Raw genomic sequence first — 25182 nt, forward strand, 5'->3', positions numbered from 1 at the left:
GCGGACAGGGCCGGGAACTACCGAGGCGAAGGTACGGGTGGCGGCGCGGGGTCAATCCGCGCCGGGCGTGGGGTCGGCGGGGAGGCCGCGGCGGTGGTTGGGCCGGGTGGGAGGAGATCCGCTCGCACACACGAGGAGGAGGGCCGAGCGCCGCCGCCGCCGTCGTCGCGAGTGCGGAGTCGGGACTGGACGCCGGGCATCGCGCCGCCAGCCGCCGGCCCTTCTGCCTCTCCGCCCGGCCCGGCTCCGCGGCCTGCTCCGGCCGGCCGGACGCCACCGCCTCCATTTCCCGCCCTCTCTTCACTACACACACGGCCCCCCCGATCATGGATCCCGGCAGCGGCGGCGGTGGCGGCGGCGGCGGCGGCGGCGGCGGCAGCGGCGGCAGCAGCAGCAGCGACTCGGCGCCCGATTGCTGGGACCAGGCGGACATGGAAGCCCCCGGGCCCGGCCCGTGCGGCGGCGGCGGCGGCGGCTCCTTGGCGGCGGCGGCGGCCGAGGCGGCCGAGGCCCAGCGGGAGCAGCTCAGCGCGGCCTTCGGCCGGCAGCTCAACGTCAACGCCAAGCCCTTCGTGCCCAACGTCCACGCCGCCGAGTTCGTGCCGTCCTTCCTGCGCGGCCCGGCCCAGCCGCCGCCCGGCGCCAACCAGCTGGGAGCGGGCAGCGGCGCGGGAGGCCCTGCGGGTAAAGCCGGGCGGCGGGCGCACGTGGGCGCTGACAGCGGTGGGGGGCGGCCTCCTGCCCCGCCGCGGCCGCAGGTGCCTGCGGGCCCGGAGCCGTGCGGGGCGAGGGGGCCGCGGCCGCCGGCGCCACGAGGCCGGGAGTGCGGGCAGATGGAGCCCGGAGCCGGCTGGTGGCGCCGAGAACGCCGGGGGTGGCGGAGGACAAAAGCCGGGGTCGACCTTTCGCTCTAGGTCCACATCAGAGAGCCTCCCCTTGCAGTTTCTGCTCTTGAAACTGTAATTACGTTTTAAAATGTCTTTGGCCCCGAACCGTCCTAAAGGAATCCCAGGATGCATTGCAGCCTTGTGCTCACCCAGACACTGTTGGCTATCGGTGCCGAGATCGTTTCCACCCTTAGCATTTTCCATGCCCAGGAAGTTTAAAAAAAAAAGTGTCGCCGAGTTAGGATTCCTTACTTAATATTAACGTGTCGGATTTGCGGGCCGCTTTTCTAAAGTGGGACTCCTCCTGTGTCCGTGATAACGATTAGAGTTTTCATTGCTTTAAAATCGTTTCCCTTCTTCAGGTAGTTTGGAATAGCTTACTTTGTGTTCATAAGGCAGTTACCTCGTCTCTTTCTCGGGACTTGAACATGTCTTATGTAGACAATGGACAAACTTTCTGTGATCGCAAGTCGAATCGATTCTTTAAAGAATCTCCCTCGCTGTACCTGGTGGCTCACGCCTGTAATCCCAGCACTTGGGAGACTGAGACAGGTGGGACACAGCCTCAGCAATAGAAAGCCTCTGGGTTCCATCCCCAGTACCACCACCAACACACACACACACACCCTAACACACACACACACACACACACACACACACACACACACACACACACACCACACACCTAAACTTAGACTGCTAAAATGGTAGGCAGTCTGCTTTCAAGTACTCCTTTTTTAAGAATGTCGAGTGAGCATAATGGTGCTTAGCTGAGAAGCACTCAGTATTGTCTAAGGGGAAGGCTGAACATCCTTTCATTAGTTAGTAAGGACATCCTCGGGCTGGATCTTGGACCTTCCCAGCTCATTTTAAGTGACAATATGTGAATTACTTCTTAAAGTTCTCTCTTGTGTTTGTCTGACAGCCATAAAAAAGTGCTCTTGGAGTTTGGCTTCTTGGGAAACTTTCTTCAGTTTGCTGAAGGGAGGTCAAGGATAGAAGTTTGTGAAGAATGTGTCTGAGCACACAGTTGGGGTCTGGTTGTTTTATTGGCTGGTATTTCTTTTATTTGTGTGGGTGGTTGCTGTCTTCCTTTTGAACAGGTCATTTGGGCTACCTAAGCTAGTCTGAGTGGTAAAGGTGCCCGCTTCCCTGTACCTTCTCGTGCAGATTCCACTTATCCTGCCATTTTCTTCCTTGCCCTCCTTCCTTACTCTGGGGCCGCAGCACCAGCCTGAGCAGCCTTGCGGCCTCCATTTACCTGTGTGGAGGGACAGCCACCCACAGGCCCTGGATGCTCGCTGTGGAGTAGCTAGTCATTATCTCTTATGTGGGAGTTTTTTTTTTTTTTTTCCTGATACTTGTTCGTTTGTAGTTTTTATCCTTTTGTCTTCAGCACTGCTAGAATTAGGAGATATTTTAAAAAATGTGTAAGGAAGTGACTGTCAGTAAGACAAGTCCATACATTACGGTCAGCATTTTTCTTAAATCAGAAACCTATTTTGGCGCCATTGACTATATCAGCTACTCCTACAAAATGTTATTTAATGTTTAAAACAACTATACAGCCCAGGTTATTCATTTGGAAAGGAATCGATTTCTACATCGAGGTCCACAGATAGGCAAGACCCTTGTATTGTGTTTCAGATCTTTCAGGTCCATAAAATGCCACCGTCAGTGAACTATTCTTGGAAAAAGCAAGGAAAATTGGAAATAGCACCTAGGCTAAGAATTACAAAAAAGGAACCAAAAGTTTGTAAATATTTTATTTTTTGGTACTAGGGATGGAACCCAGGGGCCTCCTATGTCCGGGTTATACTCTCGGACCTATTCTATTTATTATTATTATTATTATTATTATTATTTTATATATACTGGGGATGGGACCCTTCAACTTCAGGGCTACACTCCCAGACCTAGTTTATATTTTTTTTATTTGGAAACGGTTTCTTAAGCCAGCGAGGCTGGCTTCAAACATGTGCGATCCTCCTGTCTCTACCTCCCAAACACGGGGATTACAAGCGTGCACCACCACTCCTGGCGACCTATTTTGTATTTTTATTTGGAAACAGGGTCTCACTAAGTAGCTGAGGCTGGCTTCGAACCTGCATGATCCTCCTGTCTCAGTCTCCCAAGTACTGGGATTACAAGCATTGCCCACCACACCCAGCTGTAAAAATTTTTTGTATTGAAGAAATGAACAACAGAGTTATAGCCTGGCTAACTGTTGTTTTTGGTACTGAGGATTAAACCCCGGAGCTTTAAAGACTTATAAAAAAAATAGCACTGAGGGTGTAGCTTGGAGGTCCAATGCCCCTGAATTCTATCCCTGGTACTACTAAATAAATAAATAAAATTTTAAAGCCAGGCATGGTGGCACATGCTTGTAATACCAGTACTTGAGAGACTGAAATAGGAGCACAGGTTTGAAGACAGCTTCAGCAAGTAGTGAGACTCATCAACCTAGCAAGCCCTTGTTTCAAATTAAAAATAAAATAGAGGTAGGGGTTAGCTTGGAGGTAGAACGCCCCTGAGTTCAATCTCTAGCACCACACACGCACTCAAATAATTTATTTGAAACAGTTTCTTAAGTTGCTGGGGCTGGCCTTGAACCTGCAATCCTCCTATCTCAGCCTTCCAGGTATTAGATTACGGGGAGCACTGCCCCACACAGCCAGCCTGTTTTCTTTTGTTTCAGCCATAACAGAAATTCTAAAATGTGCCCGTCTGCAGCAAATCATTTCTCTGGGAATGTCTCCTACATTATCTGTCATAAATACAGTGCTGCCTAGAGCCACCAGTGGAGGAAGAGGCCTTTACAAAAGCGCCAGTCACTTCCCCTGAGAAGCTGCTGGTTATGCTGTCTCCAGCCATCCCTCAGAACCTGGGATCTGGGACCCTTGGTTCCCTTTGAAAATTTAAAGCTGGGCGTGGTGGGGCACGCTCGGAATCCCAGCATTCGGGAGGCTGAAACTGGAGGATGGCAGTTCGCAGACAGCCTCAGTTACTTAGTGAGGCCCTTTGCAACTCAGTGAGACTCTGTTTCAAAATAAAGAATAAAAATTAGGGTAGGGGTTGTAGTTCAGAGGTGCCCCTGGGTTCCAACCCCAGACTCGCAAAAAAAAAAATATTTTTTTAAATATAGATTTCCAAAGAAATGATTAAGTAGGACCCATTAAAATGTAATTAAGCATAATTCATGGAAGTGCAGTTCTGTACAGAGCCGAGTAAATTGGCCAAGTGATTTCATTGAAATAGAGGTCCCAAAATGAATGAAACGTAGAAGAGGATGCTTAATGTGTACTAGAAAAACATTTCTGATAAGCTGTATTTGTGTGTGTGTCTCACACTGGGGATGGAACCCAGGGGCACTCTACCTCCAATCCGCACCCCTGGCCCTATTTTATTTTTATTTTGAAATGGTCTTGCTAAGTTAATAAGTGGCTCGCTCACTACTTGCTGGGACTCCTCCAACCTGTCATCCTCCTGTCTCAGCCTCTCCGGTACTGAGATGACAGGCGGTACTGATATGACAGGCGTGTACCACCACACCCAGCATGATAGACTACTTTAAATTTCAGTCTGTAGTTCAGTCTGTTTTATTTTCAGGTGGAGAACAGCTTTCGCAGTGTTAGGGAATCAGGGTTACTTGGACTTTGGGGGCAGCCAGAGCTTCTGAAGAATGGTGTTAGCTTTCTTTGCACCATCCCACCCTCAAGGACTCATTAAACCCTGCCAATAAAATAAGCATAAAAGCCGGGCGGGAAGATGACAGGTGCAAAACCATCCTCAGCAACTCAGTGAGGCTTGCGTCAGTTTAGTGAGACCCTATTTCCAAATATAAAATAAAATAGGGCTGGGGTGTAACTCAGGTAGAATGCCCTGGTTTCAATTCCCAGTACCACACAAAAAATAGAGTTTAATCTGGGCGTGAGGCTCAAGCCTGTAGTCCCAGCTATTCTGGAAGCTAGATAGAAGGATCGCAGTGTCAAGGCCAGCCTTGGCAACTTAGCAAGGCCGTTTGAAAATAACAAAATAGGGCTGGGGGTGTAGCTTAGAGGTGGAATGCCCCTAGATTCAATAAAAGGTATTAAAAGGGCTAGGGGTATAGTTCAGAGGCTGAATACCCCTGGGTTCAAAATATAAAATCAAAATTCAAAATCTTTAGTACCAAAATACAACATTAAATGTAAAAAGGGGGCATTGGGTGTAGCTCAGAAGCCATACCACAAACTGTGTTGGTGTGTGTGTAAGTGTGTGCTTATAAAGTAAGAAAACCAGCAGTCCTTCCTCAGAGAAGGCATTGTATCCAAAATGTAGCAGATTGTATTGTGAAATTTGAATTTTAAAGAGAAATTACCTGTTTTGCTATATTTGGGTTTTATATTAGCTGTATTTGGGTTTTGCTGAATGCTTTTTTTTTTTTTTTTTTTTTTTGAGCTACTGGGGATTGAACAGGGGCATTCTACCTCTTGAGCTACACCCCCAACCCCTATTTTATTTTTTATTTTGAAACAAGGTCTCACTAAGTAGCTGAGGCTGGGCAGGAACCTGTGATCCTCCTGTCCCAGCCTTGCAGGTATGGGGATTGCTAGTGTATGCCCCACGCCCGCCTTGCTGAATACTTTTTTTAATGATTGTGGTAGAGCGCACATTCTGTAACATTCATCCTTTAAAGTGTACAGTTCAGTGGGGCTTTTTAGTATTTCACTGAATGATGGGCTGGGAATGTGGCTCAGTAGTAGAGCACCCCTGGGTCCAGTGCCCCGTAGGAAGGAAGAATGGAAGGAGAGAGAAGTTTTGTCTGGAATAAACTCAACTTTGGGGCAGATTTTATTTAGTGCTCTTTGTATATATTTTATTGTATTATCCTGTTCTTTGCTTTTCACCTTCTCTGAAATTGTTCCATGTAGAAGGACAATAGTTACAATTTATCAGGACAGGCTTGGTGGGGCAGCTTGTAATCTCAGTACTTGGGAGGCTGAGACAGGAGGGTTGCTCCAGTTCGAAGCCAGCCTCAGCTACTTAGTGAGGCTCTCGGCATCTCAGTGAGACCCTGTTTCCAAATTTAAAAAAAAAAAAAAAATAGGTCTGGGAGTGTAGCCCGGAGGTAGAAGGCCCCTGGGTTCCATACCCAGAACCACACACACACACACACACACACCAAAAAAAAAATTATTAGGACAAGTTACATTTTAGCCTTGATTTTTTTTTTTCTTTTATTGGGAAGGAATGTCTTAAAAGTGTTAAATTGTCTTTCTGTTGGAAGAGAAAGGAATAAAAAAAGGTGTGATCACCTTTTGGGGGTCAGTTAGCAGTAGGAGAATGGGATATTTTGAGGTGGAGTTTTTTCTTCAGGTACATGTACTAGCAGTTACTTACAAGCCTTTGCCTGCCTAGTGACTGTAGAGTGCTGTGCAGAGAATTTGAAGTAACATCAACCCGAATGAATTGTCCTCAGCGCGTCCCGAAAGGGACCGACGAACTAGTCTACTCTAACGGAAGACCGATAGGAGAGCCAGACAAAAGGTTCGCAGAGAGCGTTCCCGGCTGAGGGGCTGCTCAGGACTCAGGATCTCTTTGTAAGTCGCTCTGATCAGACAACTTAAAGTTATATGTATTTCAGACAAGTGTTCTTTGTAAATATCTTTTTTTTTTTTTTTTTTTTTTTTTTTTTTGTGGGTCTGGGGATGGAACCCAGGGGCATTCTACCTCCGAGTGACAGCCCCAGCCCTATTTTTTATTCTTTATTTTGAAACTGGGTCTCACTGAGTCGCAGAGGGCCTAAGTAGCTGAGGCTGTGTGCGAACCGCGATCCTCCGGTCTCAGCCTCCCGAATGCTGGGATTACAGGCGTGCGCCACCACGCCCGGCTTTCTTCTCTTTCTTTTTGAGATCGTATAAGATCCCCCTTGTGTTTCTGGGTTTTTACTTAAGTTAGCCAGGAATTTACCTTTCACACGGTTTTTGTCTCTTTTATACCGGCCCGCAGTGAGTTTGGTGACTGTGCGTCTGCTAGTGTTTCTTATTTCTTACTGGGCACGTTAACGTAGAAGTCCATTGTTCTGCCTTAGTTTGTAAAATCTTTGGGAAGCTGGGACTTTGCCACTGATTGTAGGCTCTTGATTGTTGAGAGCCTCCGACTCTTTTTAGCTGTCAATTGTTGATTTATACTGAAGCATCTTCAAAAGTTTTTTCAAGTTTTGTTCTCATTTTGTGTAGTAGTTTTTTTTTTTTTTTTTTTTTTTTGCTTTTCTGTTTTGCTTTGTACTTGGAATGGAATGGAGCCCAGGGACGTTCTACCTCTGGGATGCACTCCCAGACCTGTTTCACTTTTTATTTGGAAACAACGTCTCGCAAAGTGGCTCCTCCTGCCTCAGCCTCCCAAGTACTGGGATTACAGGCCTGTGCCACCACGCCTGGAATACCTTCCTGGTTTTTTTTAAATAAATCATAGGGCTGCTTGAAAGCTGTCGTGGAATTTGAGTTACTCTGTGGAGAGAGTGATCAGTTGACATGTTGCTTTAGTGACTGAAGAAGCAGGTTCCTGGAGTGCCAGGGCTGGAGAGTGACCCTGGTAGTAACGCAGTTCTCATTTCTGGATAAGGGAACTGAATCCTAGGGATGCTGAGTGACCGCCTGAGGTCACGCGCAGAGTCTAGGATCCAAGTTTGCCAGCTGCTAGTTTAGGATTCTTTCTGCCGTACAACATTTTTAATAATGGAAAAAGGGCTATGCCCAGAGCTAATTACTACAAGCAGCACGGATTGTTGGGTTGTATTTCCCTGGAATTTGCCTTTCTAATGTTTCATTCTTAAAGATTTTTGTAGGAGCCGGGCGTGGTGGCGCACGCTTGTAATCCCAGCATTCGGGAGGCTGAGACCGGAGGATGCTGTTCGCGGACAGCCTCAGCCAATTAGTGAGGCTCTCCACAACTTAGACCCTGTTTCTTTTTTTTTTTTTTTTTTTTTTTTTTTTTTTTTTTTTTTTTTGCGGGTCTGGGGATGGAGGAACACAGAGGCATTTGACCTCTGAGCTACACCCCCTACCCTATTTTTTTTTATTCTTTATTTTGAAACAGGGTCTCACAGAGTTGCAAAGGGCCTCACTAAGTAGCTGAGGCTGTCTGCGAACCGCGATCCTCCGGTCTCAGCCTCCCAAATGCTGGGATTACAAGCATGCGCCACCACGTACGGCTGACCCTGTTTCAAAAATAAAGATTAAAACAAATAGGGCAGAGGGTGAAGTTCAGAGGTCAAATGCCCCTGGGCTCCATCCCCAGACCCGCAAAAAAAAAAAAAAAAAAAAAAAGGGTTTTGGTAGGTATTTTAGAACTCTGCAATGCTTGTTGTCGTAACAGATTTGTTGAGTGGTTGCCACTGCCTGACGCACCCCTGTCCTTTGGGCTCTGCAGGTTCTGGTGTGTAGGCCCCATTGCCCTGTTTTACTGATGACAAATGGCTGCCTAGAGAGCTAAGTAACTTAGTGAGGTCACTTCCAGGAATACGTGGAGTGAGGATTAGGATCTAGGTCCTTTTCCAAAGCTTATTCTAGTAGCCGTGGGTCTGCTAGTCCTTTCCTTGTGATTTAATATAGTTGTTTTTGCTAAGACGGATTATTTGGGGGGGGGGCACTAGGGATTGAACTCAAAAGCATTCTATCCCTGAGCCATGTCACAGCCCCCTATTTTCTTTGTGTGTGTGTGTGTTGGAGAGTACTGGGGATTGAATCCAGAGGCATTCTACCTTTGAGCTACACCCCTAGCCCTATTTTTATTCTTTTATTTTGAAACAGGGTTTCACTAAATTGTGGAGGGGCCTAGATGAGGCTGGCTGAGAACCTGCGATCCTCCTTTCTCAGCCTCCGCAGTGCTGGGATTACCGGCTTGCACCACCACAGCTGACTAAAAGTGATTTTTTTTGTTGTTGTTTGTACGGGAGTGGAACCTAGGGGCTTTTCTACCTCTTGGCTATACTCCCAGACCTCTTTTATATTTTATTTTGAAACATGGTCTCACTAAGTTGCTGAGAGCCTCACTAAGTATCCGAGGCTGGCTTCAAACCTGTACAATCTTCCTGTCTCAGCCTCCCAATTACTGGGATTACAAGCGTGCGTCATCACGCCCCACTACCATAATCTCACTTCAATGACAATTCATATTATCATCTGTGTTTAAATCTCAGACAGTATTGTTGACCCACTGTCATCTGGTAAACTCTGCTCATTTTAGAATTTGTGGTAAGGTACTTAGTATCAGAGCCAGTTGATTTATTTTTCTTTATCTTAAACTAGAGTAGAATTTTTTTAATTTGTGGTATGGCTGTTGTATTTATTGATATACTCTGACAACTTTCCCATTTAGACTTTTTTTTGTGTGGGGGGGTCTGGGGATGGAATCCAGGGGCATTCGACCTCTGAGCTACACCCCCTGCCCTTTTTTTTTTTATTCTGTATTTTGTAAACACTCATAAAGGTGTGTTTCTCAACATGAGGCTATCGCTGGGAAATTTGAAGCTGTAATTTCATTCCTCAGGAGGATTTGTGTGGGGGGGGTACTGGGGATGGAACACAGGGGCATTCCTCCGAGCTACATCCCCTGTCTTATTTTTTATTTTGAAACAGGGTCTCACTGAGTTGCAAAGGGCCTCACTAAGTAGCTGAGGCTGGCCACAAACCGTGATCTTCCTGTCAGCCTCCCAAATGCTGGGATGACAAGCGTGCGCCACCACGCCTGGCTTTGGCTTTATTTTTTATTTTGAAACAGGGTCTTGCTAAATTACTAAGATTCTAACTAAATTGCTGAGGCCGTTCTCAAAATGCAGTCCTTCTATCTCAGCCTCCCAAGTACTGGGATTGCAGGCATGCGTTACCACTCGTGGGCGTTAGCAGGGGCTATTTGAAGAAGGGCAAGATGGCACTTGTTTAACTTGGAAAAGAGCATAGTTAATTCTGATGTGCCTGTATACTAGGCAGAGTAGTTATAATATCTATTTATCTGTTTCATAGGGCTTTTTTTTTGTACTGAGGATTGGACCCAGAGGCATTCTACCTCTGAGCTACGGTCTCACTAGGATGAGAACCTCACTGAGTTGCTGAGGCTGACTGCTTCCAACCTGCAATCCTCCTGTCTCAGCCTCCGGATGGAACTCAGGGGCATTCTGCTTCCAAGCTACACCCAGCCCCATTTTTTATTCTTTATTTTGAAACTGGATCTCACTGATTTGCAAAGGACAATAAGTAGCTGAGGCTGTCCAAGAACCGTGATCTTTCCGTCCCAGCCTCCTGAATGCTGGGATTACAAGCGTGCGTCACCATGCCCGGCTCCCATAGGGCTTTTTGAGGGATTTGGTGGCATGGTGATCAGTATAGAAAGGTTAGTAAAAATCAGTTGGCATTACTGTGAATTGCCCCAGCTTCACCCTGCCTCTAGCAGTGTATGGATTTGTGAGTGCCTTGTGTCCCGTCACCCATAATAGATAGGCACTAATAATTATTGATAGGACTTAGCTGCAGTGGTTCGTGGAGCTGAGGAAACTGACATTTGTTGATATAATTTTTGTGTGTGTGTGTGTGTGTGTGGTGCTGGGAATTGAACCCCGGAGCATTCTGCCTCTGAGCAGAATTCTGCCTGTATCACCATTGATTTTTATTATTAGAGTGAGTGTGTGTTGTGTGTGTATGTTAATGATTGAGCCCAGGAGCATTCTCGGTGCAATCTGACATCCCCAGCACTATTTATCTGTTTGTTATTTAGTGTTACTGAGGATTGCACTCGGAGGCGTTCTACCTCCGAGCTATACCCCGTAGCCCAATCTTATTATTTTTTATTTTGAAACGGTCTCACTAAGTTGCCACCACGCCTGGCTTATTTTTTAAATTTTGAAACAGGTCTAGCCATGTTGCTGAAACCGGCCTCAGACCTAGGGTCCTTCCAAGTACTAGGATTATAGGCGGCTGCCACCATGCCGGCAGCCAAGAGTTCTTAAACTTTTCTTCAAAGTAGAAAAGGCAAAAGAGGTTTCTATTGTGGCCGAGCACAGTTTCTGTCATCTTCCGGCCAGTTTAAGCGGCACACGCTCATCCCGCCATGCCTGTTAGTGCTGGGGTGAGGGCATCTTAGACCTAGCCTCCCCTTTCTCTTCCAGTGGCCCTCAGAGTCGCCTCTCTGCTGTGCTACCTGGTTGTGACTTCTTGCAGCAGAGATGCTGGTCTTCCCGCAGGCAGCGCCCTCAGCCCATCCCTACCTGAGAACAGCCCTAATGGTGACAAGGAGCACGGCACTTCCCAAACAAAAGCCAAAAAATAAAAACTTCCTTCTTGTATCAGGGAAAAGATGGCTTTCCTCAACACTCGATGCTCCTGAAGATTGGGCCCAAAACACCGATCTTGACTTCGTGGGCGTTGAGACTTCCTTCTTAGGGCAGTGTTAAATATAAGCTTTGCAGGTTACAAGTTCACGCTTCTGTATTACTTACTGTGTGTGATTCATGTGTCTTGGAGATGCCTTAAAGCAAGAGCACTTTTATATTGGAGTATCATTTAGATTACATGAAGATTAGACTCTTAACTAATTGGATATTAGCACATATTTCTACTTCGAGCAAGATCATAAGTAGATTTGAAGTGTGACATCATTGAAATCACCTTTTCTGCAGATGCTTCAACTCCGATGTGTTCATGGCCTTAGACAAATGCCATCGTCCTCGGTGGTATAAGATTTAGCTTATTTGGGGATTTTGAGGAGATAAATGGTTATGGAATCTTTCAGAGGATTAATCACAGTCTGCTTGGGTTTATCATGAGAGAATCCATAGTAGAACTGTATTTGTTAAACAAAATCCAACCAGTTTGCTTTGTGCTGGGCTACATATCACATTTTCAATTTTTATTTGAAAGAAGGTCTTGCTAGATTGAGAGTTTTACTTATTTATTTTTGCAGTGCTGGGGATTGAACCGAGGAGCATTCTATCTCTGAGCCATAGTCCTATTTTTTATTTATTTATTTATTTATTTATTTATTTATTTATTTATTTTATTGGGGGGGGAGGACCAGGGATGGGACTCAGGGCCATTCTACCGTTCTACTTCCAAGCTACACCCTCAGCCCAATTTTTTTTATTTTTTATTTTTTTATTTTTTTGTTACTGTGGTTGGAACCCAGAGGCTTTCTACCTCCAGGCTATACTCCCATGGATACAGGCTCTCACTAAGTTGCTGAGAACCTCACTAAGTAGCTGAGGCTGGCTTCAAAACTGTGGGTTCCTCCTGTTTTAGCCTCCCAAGGGCTGCGGGGATTACAGGTGTATACCACCACACCCTGGTTTATTCTTTATTTTGAAACATAGTCTCACTAAGTTGCAGAGGGCCTCTCTAAGTAGCTGAGGCTGGCTGCAAACCTGTGATCCTCCTGTCTCAGCCTCCCAAGTAGTGGGATTACAAGCATGGGCTACCATGCCCGGGTATTATTTATTTTGAAACAGGGTCATGCTAAATTGCTGGGTCCTCAAACCCATAATCCTCCTGTTTCAGCCTCCTAAGTACTGGGATTACAGGTATGCACTACCATGCATATTAATACATTTCATTAACTGAAGAATAGCTATAATGTATAGGTTTATTTATTTATTTATTTATTTTTGTGGTACTGGGGTTCCTGGAAGCCCTTCTCCCTCCGGGCTACACTCCCAGACCTATTTTTACATTTTTTAAAATTTGGAAACAGGGTCTCCTAAGCCAGCACGTGCAGCTGGCTTCGAACCTGTGCAATCCTCCTGTCTCTGCCTCCCAAATGCGGGGATTACACGCATGCGCCACCACGCCCGGTCATTTATTTATTTATTTATTTATTTATTTATTTATTTATTGGTGGTGCTGGGGTTTCTGGAAACCCTTCTACCTTCAGGTTACACTCCCAGACCTATTTTTATATTTTTATTTGGAAACAGGGTCTCTTAAGCCTCTGTGATCCTCCTGTCTCTGCCTCCCAAGCACGGGGATTGAAAGCGTGCGCCACCACCCCCGGCACTCTTTTTTATTATTTCTTTTGGTCCTCGTTGTGGAACTCAAGGGCAATCTACCCTCGAGCTACAACCCCAGCACTGTATTTTTATTCTTTATTTTGAAACAGGGTCTCACTAAGTAGCTAAGGCTGTCTGCAAACCTCGGATCATCTGAGCCTCCCAGATGCTGGGATTGCAAGGGTGTTTCACCACGCCCTGCTAGGTTTTCATTTTTGAATGGGTGTAATTGGCTGTGTGTGGCCGCACACGCCTGCAGTCCCAGTACTCGGGAGGTTGTGAGGACAGCCTCAATAGCTTGGGGAAACCCTCAGCAGTTCATAGCAAGACTCTCAGATCAGAAGGGCTGAGGGGCAGGCTGGCAGCAGAATGCTCTCCTGGGTTTAATCTCCAGTTACCAAAAATAAAAGTAAGTTGGCTATAATTGACAGATTGTTTAAAAAGCAGGTAAGACAGACTTCTGTTTAGAAACCCAAGTTAGCTGCCATTGTCTGAGTTGTTGAGTTTTGTGGTGCACTAAACTTTGGTTTTTAATGTAAAGTAAGAGCCAACTGATGTGCAGGCCTTCATTTCTAACGGAACGTATTTCTGTTCAATAGCACCTGTGGAATCCTCCCAAGAGGAACCGGCACTGTGTGCAGGTAATGCTTCTAGGATGTGACGCGTTAAATGCTGCATTGAGAAAACATCAGCTTGTCTCTGACGTGTGGCGCTGGGTACTGCTGTCTAAAGATGTTTTCTATCTCAATCTCTTGTCTAGGTTCAAATTCCGCTGCTGTTAGCATGGAACTCTCGGAACCTGTTGGTAAGACAATTCCTGACCATATTAAAACTAATGTGAAATTCGTTCGCTGTCCAGATTGGGTGCACATGGAGTGTTGTGAGTGTTGGAATGCCCGCTCGTGCGGCACACTGCTGCTGCTTGGATTCGGAAAGCAGAGTTGGGCATTAATAACGCCTCAGTGACGTTAGTGATTTCAGATAGAATTCAGTGCTGGAGTCCTTTTGAGCAATTGTGCTTATTTCACTTACTCTGTGAAATTGTCCCTTCCTTTCTGTAAATGCTACTCTTAAGGACTTCATGTCCCCAAGGTGATTAAAACCAATGCCAAAGTTTTATCTGTCACTTAGAAAGGAAAGAGAGACTATCTCCGAAGTTTGTCCACTCCTTCCCCCACTGTTGGGAGGCTAGAGCGCCATTAAGCTCGCTTAGTCCTCCGGGCACTGAGGAGCCAGTAGATGGAGTAGAGCTTTGTGGCGCTTGCCACGCAGAGCGTCACTCACGGAAGCATGTGTTTTAAAGCATTGGTAAGTCCTTGAGAATACTAAGTTAAAATGTCTTCCTTCAGTAGAGAATGGAGAGGCAGAAATGTCCCCGGAAGAATCATGGGAGCACAAAGAAGAAATAAGTGAAGCAGAGCCAGGGGGGGGGTCCTTGGGCGATGGAAGACCACCGGAAGAAAGCGCCCAAGAAATGATGGAGGAGGAGGAGGAAATACCCAAGCCCAAGTCTGTGGCGGCGCCGCCAGGCGCTCCGAAGAAAGAGCACGTCAACGTCGTGTTCATCGGGCACGTGGGTAAGCCGCTCAGCGACAAGAACAGCCACAGTACTGGGGCGTCTGATTCAGCATCTTAAGTGCCTTGTTTTGTTGCTTTCCTTTTGGTGCTAGGAGTTGAACCCAGGCTCTTCTTACACATGCTAACATGGCTTGATATTTTAACTTGCTGGATTTTTTTCAACTGGCAAAAAGTTGCCAGTGCTTTGATTTTAAAGTTTAGGCATTTGAATAATTTTGTAACAGCATAGAAGTTGGAAGAAAATAAAACAATATTTCTGTGTGTAATGCATAGTTAGTCTGTAGGTCACTGGTGATGGGTCAGCATACTGTGATATTTGTTAATTGACAGATTAGAAAATGTGCCTTGCCTCTCTTAATCTCATTAAGGTGTAACCTCAGTTACATCTTAATGAGATTAACCTTTTTATAAGGTAGTTTGATTTTGTGTGAAGTAAGAAATTAATATTTTGGAGTAACTTCTGGGTGCTTGCAAGGTTTCTGGTTTATCAAAACAAAACCCTAATTATTACTATCTATTCTCTAAATTTGTTTATTTATTTAGTGGTACTGGGGATTGAACCCAGAGTTCTTTACCCCTAAGCTACATCCCCACAACCTTTGCTTTTTTTTTTTTTTTTTTTTTTTTGTACTGGAGATTGAGCCCAGGGGCATTTTTTTTTTTTTTTTTTTTTTTTTTTTTGGTGGTACTGGGGTTCCTGGAAGCCCTCCTTCCTCCGGGCTACACTCCCAGACCTATTTTATATTTTTGAAAAGGATCTCTTACGCCAGCACGGCTGGCTTCGAACCTGCGCGATCCTCCTGTCTCCGCCTCCCAAGCGTGGGGATTACAAGCGTGCGCCACCACGCCCGGCTAGCCCAGGGGCATTTTACCTCCAAGCAACATCCCCAGCAGATTTTTTTATTCTTTATTTTGAAACAAAGTCTCACTAAGTAGCTGAGGCTGGCCTCTGAGCCTGGGATCCTTCTTTCTCAGCCTCCCAAGTACTAGTATTACAAGCATGCGCCACCATACCCAGCCTGGCCTTGGACTTTCTATCCTCTTGTCTCAGCCTTCTGAGTAACTAGGATTCCAGGTGTGTGCCACTTTGCCTGGCTTTTGCCTCTTCTTACCTTTTTTTATTTTTTTATTTTTTTTTTATTTTTTTATTTTTTTGGTACTGGGATTGAACCCAGAGATTCTACCTGTAAGCTACACCCCTGGCAGCCATTTTTAACAGGGCCTCACTAAGTTGCTGAGGCTGGCCTCAAAACTGTGATCCTCCTGCCTCAGTCTCCCAAGTACTGGGATCACTGACCACCACACCTGGCAGACTTCTTCTTAATATGAAATACCATGCTCCTTTTTTAGAACATAAAACTTTGAAATTTATAAGGGAACACCTCTCCTATTTGCTGATGTGAAAGAAAGACTACTTGGTGTGGTTCAGTTCTTTCACTGCCTTTGTAACCCTCTAATAAAGGCTCCTTTGGGGAATGTGTATTCTGTTCTTTTTTATCAGTAAAGTACTTGTAAGTCATTATCACATGGGAAAGACTTAGCAGCCTCACTCTCCGGGGAGGGACCTGGGCTCTCCGCCCCAGTTCCTGCCGCCTTGAGTTGCCTTTGGAAGACGTAACTGTACCTACTCAAAGATAACTGTAGCTGTGCTTGCATATGTAGCAGTTGGTTCTTGTTTTTAACTATGGTTTGCATTGTTGGTATTACTTTTAGATGCGGGAAAATCAACCATTGGCGGGCAAATAATGTAAGTCTGTATCTTTTGTTAAATAATAGTTAATTTTATTGAAGGAATTTCAGGCATTGTAAAACATTTGTGTAGCCATACCTTAAAGAAGGTAAAACAGGCCACCTCAAGTTAAAAAAAAAAACATAATAGTAAAATCACTTGTAGGGAGCTGTTAGGTAATTTTGCAATGTGATTGTTAGTATTTTAATCACTGGCAGACTCTGAGTGAACATTGTGTTTCTGAAAGCTGTCTCTGGTTTTATAAAAAGTAATAAAAGCCCTAGATTACAGAAATCTTGCTCTGCTGTGAACATGCAGGTGATCCCTGATTTAAACTGGTACAGAAGCAACGCGCATTCTCTAGAAACCACTTTGGATTTTGAGTTGCGACCTGTTTCTCTGTGGTCGAATGGTGGCCCTCTTCACGCAGGGCAGCCACAGCGAGCCGTAGCTCGCGCTCAGGGATCTCCACGTTAAACTGCTGATCCGATCCAGCGCAGACAGCTGGTTATGCCGCAGTGGGCTCTGTTGAAGTATTTTTGTATATTGTGTTGCCTGTCCCATTTGTTACACAGCTCCCTTTTACAAGTGTGTATGAGGCAGTCAGCACTTTATTATGAACTAGGCTTTGGGTCAGATGATTTTCCCACAGTCTAAGGGCTGATGTTCAGTAGGTTAGGTGTTTTAAATCTATTTCCAACTTCAGATGTATACAGTAGGGTAGGACATTTCCCCGTTGTGAGTTTAGGAGTTTTATGTAATTTACTTGGGAATAATGAAAACCAATTCTTGAATCTGATGAATGAGGGAATTTTTTTTCTTCATTAGATTCTTAAATTTATGTGGATTTAATCAAAGACAGGAAAACTGGCTGGCATTCCAAGATTATTTTTTATCATATTATAGAAGCTATTTGGATATGAAAACATGGCTGACCTCTGTTAAAGAATTCCAGTACTAAGTCTTTACACTTAACTAAAAGACCTTACATTTTCAATTCTTTCTCTATGGCTAGACCCATTTCTCTGAACTGTGTCAGATGTCCTAAGGAACATAGCCTTGTTTTGCCTAATTAATCTTAGTTGAGCCTGGTGCAGAGGCGCACACCTCTGATCCCAGTACTTGGGAGGCTGAGACAGGAAGATTGCAACTTCAAGGTCGGCCTCAGCAACTTAGTGAGACCCTGTTTCTAAATAAAAAGGACTGGTGTGTAGCTCAGAGAATGCTCCTGGGTTCCATCCCCAGCACCACTACCCCCATCTTAATTGATAATCTTGCCGGTATCTCACTTCTGAAAATGTTCTTAAAACAGGCATTCTTAACGAGGGTCTGTGGTTGGAAGTATTTGATAATGTTTTATACTCAGATGGTCAGGACACTGCTCTATTGATGACTGGAGGGCAGAAGTGGAAGCTAAGGCAAAGGCAGGAGGGCTTTGATTTGTTTGAGTCAAGGGAAGTAGGCATCAAAAGGAGCTTTTTTAAGATTATAATCTCACTTTGACATGTATTAGTAAGACTTTGTTGCTTGGACAATATTAGAATTGTGTGGGTGGTGCTGGGGATTGAACCCAGGGACATTCTACCACTGAGCTATACCCCAGCCCTGTTTTTTTTTATTTTGAAACAGTTTCTTGCTAAATTATAGTATATTCCCTCTCTCTCTCCCTCCCTCTCTCTCCCTCAGGAGATTTAACCTAGAGGTATTTTGCCTCCTAGCTATTTCTTTTTGTTTTGAAACAAGGTCTCACCAGGTTGTAGAGGCTTTTTTTTTTTTTTTTTCATTACTGGGAATGATGGAATCCAGGGCATTCTACCTCCAAGCTGCATGTGCACCCCAGCCCTATTTTTATTCATTATTTTAAAAGAGGATCTCACTGAATTGCCAAGGGCCTCACTAAGTTTCTGAGGCTGGCCTTGAACCACGGTCCTTCCCAAATGCTGGGATTACAAGGGTGCACCACCACTAGGAAATGAACATTGATGTAATATCACTAAGCAACTCAATAAGTTTTTAGTAGCATTTTGAGTTAATGTTATTAAGTTATTTGAGTTTCTTCAACTTTTCTACTGTGTCCCTTTTGAGTTCTATAATTCCACATTGCATTTAGTTCTTATATCTCCTTTGTCTTGACCCTCTGACATTTTCTTAGTCTTTCCTTATCCTTTATGACTAGTGTTTTTAAGAGTGTATTCAGTCATTTTATAGATTGGTCATCAGTTTTGATTTGGTTTATGTTTCTCACAGTTAGATTGAGGTGGTGTGTTTTGGGCAAGAACATTATACAAGATAATGTGTTCTCAGTACATTCTATCAAGGATACATGATATCAATAATCATGTTTTATGATCCAACATACTTTACGTTGTATTGGTGATATTCACCAAAATTACTTGGTTAAGGTGTTGTCTGTCAGTATTCTCTTCGAACCACTGTAAAGTTTATTTTTCACTGTATTTGATAATTTGAGGAATATGCAGATATTCTTTTTCCACTTGAACTTTCCATGATTTTAGTACCAAATAGTTGTTTACGAAGTTGAAGTTCCCTACAAGGACGCTGAGTTTGCCTAGCTTTAATGAGTAATTTCTGAGTGCCTAAGTGTTTACTGCTTCTTTTCTTTAACCACTTTCAGGTATTTGACTGGAATGGTTGACAAAAGGACACTCGAGAAATATGAAAGAGAAGCTAAAGAAAAAAACAGAGAGACTTGGTATGTGGACTTCCCTGGCACTGTAAACGGCTTTCCAGGAAATGCTTCCCACTAGTGCTTCATTGAAATGTTGTAAAATATAAATCCTACCTGGGCGTGCGTGGTGGGCACGCTTGTGATCCCAGCATTCAGGAGGCTGAAACAGGACGATCGCGGTTCACGGACAGCCTCAGCCACTTAGTGAGGCCCACTGCACTTAGTGAGACCCTGTTTCAAAATAAAGAAGAAGAAATAGGGCTGGGGGTAGAATGCCCCTGGGTTCCATCCCTATACCGCAAAAATATTAATAAATAAAATAGAAATCTTTAGTTGGACTGAGATAATGCATGTCGATAGTCCCAGCTACTCATGAGGCTGAGGCAGAAGGGTTTAAAGACCAGCCTAAGCAACATATTGAGAACCTTCTCTTGGGCGGGCGTGGTGGGCACGCTTGTAATTCCCGTACTTGGGAGGCGGAGACAGGAAGATCACACAGGTTCGAAACCAGCCGCGTGCGCTGGCTTAGGAGACCCTGTTTCCAAATAAAAAAGTGTAAAAATTGGTCTGGGAGTGTAGCCTGGAGGTAGAAGGGCTTCCAGGAACCCCGGTACCACCAAAAAAAAAAAAAAAAAAGAACGCTCTCTCAAAGAAGTAAGTAAAGATAAATTGTTGAGATTTACTGTCATAATAGAGAAGTTTCCCTTCCCCTCATTATACATAGTAAACCTCTTCTTGGTGACTACTTACACAAAGGATATCCACACATCTGGTAATAGACTTGTTGCATAAATTAAAAACAAACCACATAATGAGCTATCATTCATTATGTAACCACTAAATTACATTTATAGGATTTATAAGTAGGAGTAGAACTTAGGTGCAGTGGCATTTGAGGAGGAAGCAGGAAACAGAGCTGTACATAGGAGATGATGCCATCGTAATATAAATAGTCAAAAGAAGCTAGGCATGGTGGCACAAACCTATAATCCCAGTGTTTGGGAGGCTGAGACAGGAGGATTGTGGTTCAGGGACAGCCTCAGCTACTTAGTGAGGCCCTCTGCAACTTAGTGAGACCTTGTTTCAAAATAAAGAATTAAAGCCAGGCATGGTGGTGCACACTTGTAATCCCAGTACTTGGGAGACTGAGGCCAGGAGAATTGGAGGCCAGCTTCAGCTGCTTAGTGACATCCTTTGTAATTTATTGAGACCCTGTTTCAAAATTAAGAAGAAAAAATAGAGGTGGGAGTTTCTATAAGTAGATGCCCCTGCGTTCAATCCCTGGTACTGCAAAAATAATAATAATAATAATAATATTGAAATATTTTTTAGCAAGTAATCAGTGCTGCCACATGATGGGTTGGTTGGTGGACTTTTGAAAAATACCCTTATTTTTTACAATCATTATTTGGGTTCTTCATTATGCCAGATAATTTTTTATTTTCTTTCCCTTTTTTATGGTACTGGGAGTAACCCAGGGGCTTTTCTAATTCTGGGCTATACTCCCAGACCTTTTTTATACTCTGTTTGGAAACAAGGTCTCACTAAGTTGCTGAGAACTTCACAAAGTAGCTGAGGCTGGCTTCAAACCTATGCGATCCTCCTGTCTCAGCCTCCTAAGCGCTGGGATCACAAGCATGCGCCAGTTGTGCCAGATGATTTTAAAAATGAAATATAAAGGAGATAATTACTTCACTCTATCTTACTGGCATTGGTACTAAGTAGTCTTTCTATTTTTTTTACTTTTATCTTGTGTGTGGGTTGGGGCAGTACTGAGGATTGAATCCAGGAACATTGTACCTTGCGAACTACATCCCCAGCCCTGCTTTATTTTTTGTTTTGAAAGAGGGCCTTGCTAAGTAGCTGAATCTGGCTGCAAACCTGTGGTCATCCTGTCTCAGCCTCTTAAGTACTGGGATTTACAAGCATGTGCTACCATGTATAGCTGGCAACATACTTTAAAAAATGTTTGCAGCTGGGTGTGGTGGCGCACACTTGTAATCCCCGCGCTTGGTGGGAGGCAGAGACCGGAGGATCACGCAGGTTCAAAGCCAGCCGCGCTGGCTTAAGAGATCCTGTTTCAAAAATAAAAAGGTATAAAATGGGTCTGGGAGTGTAGCCTGGAGGTAGAAGGGTTTCCAGGAACCCCAGTACCATCAAAAAAATTAATAATAATAATGTTTGCTAGTCAGGTGTTGTGGCACACGCTTGTAATCCCAGTACATGGGAGGCTGAGACAGGAGGATCGCAGGTTCACTGCCAGCCTCAGCTTGACACAACTTTGTGAGACCCTATTTCAAAATAAAGAAGAAAATATAGGGCTGGGTATAGCTCAGAAGTAGAATTCCCCTGGGTTCAATCCCCAATACTACAAGAAAAAATAATAATGTTTGCTTATGGAATATATAATTGAGGACATATGTTAAAATTTTATTTGCATCACAATAGCACACATTTTATTTTATTGTTTTGCTTTTGGGAATTTAATTCAGGGCTTCAAGTGTGCTAAGCAAGCCCCCCCCCCACCTTGTAGCTACATTCCTAGCCTTTTTTCTTTTTTTGTTTGCAGGTCTGGGGATGGAACCCAGGGGCATTCAACCTCTGAGCTACAGCCCCTGCCCAACTTTTTTAATTCTTTATTTTGAAACTGTGTCTCACTAAGTTGCAGAGGGCCTCACTAAGTAACTGAGGTTGTCTGCGAACCGCGATCCTCAGGTCTCAGCCTCCCAAATGCTGGGATTACAAGCATGAGCCACCACGCCCGGCTTTCCTAGCCCTTTTTGTTTTGTATTTTTAGACTTGCTTTTTATCTTGAGTCTTTTTTTTTTTTTTTTTTTTTTTTGTGGGAGGGAATCCAGGGGGCATTCTATCTCCAAGCTACACGACCAACCCTATTTTTTATTCTTTATTTTGAAACAGGGTCTCACTGAGTTGCTACATAAGTAGCTAAGGCTGGCCGTGAACCAGGATCCTCCTGTCTCTGCCTCCCAAATGCTGGGATTACAAGCGTGCATCACCATGCCCGACATACTGAGTCTTGCCCAGCTGCCTAGGCTGGCCGTGAACTTGCAGTTCTCCTGCCTCAGCCTCCCCAGTAGCTGGGATTCCACATGTGTGCTTTCATGCTGTGATTCCTCTTTTACTTTTCATTTCCACCAGCCATGTTTATGACATGTGTGATGGGACACAAAGCTGTATGTCATCAATTGTATGTTTAATGGTAGGAGCAGAAGACTATTTAAGGATAATCTCGTGTTCTTAGAAGCACTGTTATTTTAAAAATCCCTGCAGGTACTTATCATGGGCCTTAGACACGAATCAGGAAGAACGGGACAAAGGTAAAACAGTAGAAGTGGGCCGTGCCTATTTTGAAACGGAAAAGAAGCATTTCACAATCCTAGATGCCCCTGGCCACAAGAGCTTTGTCCCGAACATGATTGGCGGTGCCTCTCAAGCCGACTTGGCTGTGCTGGTAAGAAAGACCTTTCCAGTCCATCTTGGTGTGTTCATTAGCAGCCCACCTGCCTCTTAAATATTTGAATTTACCTTTGAAGAGTTAAAATGTCTGTTGCAATGAACTATGATAATGTACACAGTTACAGTTTTCACTTGTTACACTAATTTGCCCAAGAAGTCTTTGTAATTTACTTCTTTTTTTGTTTTGTTTTTGTGGTGCTGGGGTTTGTGGCACTGGGGATGGAAGTCAGGAGCATTCTACATCTGAGCTACAGCCCAGCCTGATTTTTTTTTTTGGGGGGGGGGCGGTCTTACTAGGTTGATGGGAGTCTCACTACTTTCAACAACTGTCCTCAAACCTGAAATCCTCCTTTCTCAGCCTCTACCATGCCAGGCTTGTAATTTACTTCTGAAATACTTTTTTTCTCTCATTTCTACTTATAAGTGTCTACTTATAAGTATCTATTAAATGCCAGGCCCACCAGGAATGAATACTCAAACCACTTATTTCTTTGTTTGTGTGGTACTGGGGTTGAACCCAGCCCTTTTCTTTTGTTTGTTTGCAGTACAGAAGATTGAACTCAGGGGCATTCTCCCTCTGAACTACATCCCCAGCCCTATTTTTTATTCTTTATTTTGAAGCAGAGTGTCACTAAGTTGGAGATGGCCTCACTGAGCAGCTGAGGCTGGCCATGAACCTGTGATACTCTTGGCTCAGTCTCCCAAGTGCTGGGATCACACGCGCGCCACACTTGGCCACCCCCAGCTCCCTCATACTGGGGTGGAACCCAGGAGCTTTCTGCCTCCAGGCTACGCTTCCAGACCTGTTTTTTGTTTTGTTTTGTTTTTTTTTTTTAATATATTTTATTTGGAAACAGGGTCTCACTAAGTTGCTGAGAGCCTCACTAAGTATCAGGCTGGCTGAGAGCCTGTGCGATCCTCCTGTCTCAGCCTCCCAAGTACTAGGATTACAAGTGTGTACCACCACACCTGGCTTTGCTTTTGGTTTTAAAATGGTCTTGCTATATTGCTGAGGCTGGCCTAAAAGCTGTGATCCTCCTGTCTCAGCCTCCCAAGTACTACGAACACAGACATGCATCCCATGTCCAGGAACCATCTGTTCATTAAAGCCTTGGGTCGTTCCCAGTGTGGCAGTGCATTGGTGCTGCTCATACAAGTGGTGGTTTGTTTTTGATGTGGTTCTGGGAATTAAGCTGAGGGTCTTCCCACATGCTAAGTGCTTTTATTATCTTGCTTCTGATATGAATGAAGGGAAAACGTTTTCATCCTAGAAGAGTGCGCCTGGATGTGTAAGAATAAGTTACTTGATCTTTTGGAATAGGTAATCTCAGCCAGGAAAGGAGAGTTTGAAACTGGATTTGAAAAAGGAGGACAAACAAGAGAACATGCAATGTTGGCAAAGACAGCAGGTGTAAAACACTTAATTGTGCTTATTAATAAGATGGATGACCCCACAGTAAATTGGAGCAATGAGAGGTGAGTTTAGATAGCAGTCTTACTGGGTTTTTAAATAGACATGGTGGTAAAATAAGGGATTGTTTTGCGTTGTATACATATTTCCGAAGTTTTTTTCTAAACATTGTTTACTAATAAAACTAGAGTTCATTAGATTGACATTAAATTGAGTTCTTAAACCGGGCGTGGGGGCGCACACTTGTAATCCCAGCATTTGGGAGGCTGAGGCAGGAAGATTGCGCAGGTTCGAAGCCAGCCTCAGCTCCTTTGTGAGGCGCTTTGCAACGCAGTAAGACTCTCCTTCAAAATAAAGAATAAGAAATAGGGCTGGGTGTGTCTCTCAGAGGTAGAACACCCCTGGGTTCCATCCCCAGTACCACATGAAAATAAAAATGAAAATAATTGAGTTATTTATAACTATTCACAGATATGAAGAGTGTAAAGAGAAACTAGTGCCATTTTTGAAAAAAGTTGGCTTCAATCCCAAAAAGGATATTCACTTCATGCCCTGCTCAGGACTGACCGGGGCAAATCTGAAAGAACAGTCAGATTTCTGTCCTTGGTACACGTAAGTAACCTTGGCGCGTGGGTGTGTGTGTGGGTGTGTGTGTGTGTGCGTGTGTGTGTGTGTGTGTGTGTGTGTGTGTGCGTGTGTGTATGTGTGTGTGTGTGTGTGTGTGTGTGTGTGTGTGTGTGGTGCTGGGGGTGAAACCCAAGGGCTTTTCTACCTCTGGGCTACACTCCCAGACCTATTTTCTACTTTATTTGGAAACGGGGTCTCACTAAGTTGCTGAGAGCCTCACTAAGTAGCTGAGGCTGGCTTCGAACCTGTGCGATCCTCCTGTCTCAGCCTCCGAAGCACGGGGATTACAAGAGTCCACCAGCATGCCCGGCGAAAATGTGGGTTTTGAATTTTGCTCTTTTCTAGGTTGTTTTGGACTCTTCTTTTTTCTGGAGTGATAAATCAACTCTGCTGCCTCACATATGCTAGGCATGGGCTCTACCACTGACCTAGTAAATCCCTAACCCTGTGTTGGCGATTCTTAGTCTCTCGAATTCCCGTATGAATGTTAGTTTCACTTGTAATTAATTTCTGTAAAACAGGCAGCTGAATGATATTTAATTTTCCAGTCCAAATAAAAGAGAAATTATCTAATGGAATTTTTTTCATTTCTTTCTCTTTTCTCTTTTTTTTTTTTTTTTGTTTTTTGTATTGGGGATTGAACTCAGGCGCATTCTATCTCTGATGTATTTTTTTCAAATAGGCTCACTAGGTGACTAAAAGTTTCACTAAATTGTTTAGGCTTTTCTCAAACCTGCAGTCCACCTCTCTCAGCCTCCCAAGTATTGA

General features: G+C 44.3%; 1 protein-coding gene across 4 annotated transcripts in view; it reads left to right on the forward strand.

Annotated features, from left to right (window-relative positions):
- Positions 1–326: 326 nt before the first annotated feature.
- Positions 327–25182, forward strand: part of GSPT1 (G1 to S phase transition 1) — a gene marked incomplete at its 5' end in the record, with an annotated part of 41498 nt that continues 16642 nt past the window's right edge. Inside the window, 9 exons of one of the 4 annotated variants that reach the window (XM_080704324.1) lie at positions 327–684; positions 13503–13544; positions 13664–13708; positions 14253–14480; positions 16195–16228; positions 18846–18923; positions 22191–22371; positions 23698–23852; positions 24259–24399. In XM_080704324.1, coding sequence (XP_080560450.1) covers positions 327–684; positions 13503–13544; positions 13664–13708; positions 14253–14480; positions 16195–16228; positions 18846–18923; positions 22191–22371; positions 23698–23852; positions 24259–24399 — 1262 coding nt within the window. Of the gene's footprint in view, positions 724–13502; positions 13545–13663; positions 13709–14252; positions 14481–16194; positions 16229–18845; positions 18924–22190; positions 22372–23697; positions 23853–24258; positions 24400–25182 lie in introns of all 4 variants that reach the window. The other 3 variants (XM_080704325.1, XM_080704323.1, XM_080704326.1) reach the window with 3 other exon arrangements.

The sequence above is a fragment of the Muscardinus avellanarius genome (assembly GCF_963383645.1).
Source record: "Muscardinus avellanarius genome assembly, chromosome: 10".
Lineage (NCBI taxonomy): Eukaryota > Metazoa > Chordata > Mammalia > Rodentia > Gliridae > Muscardinus > Muscardinus avellanarius.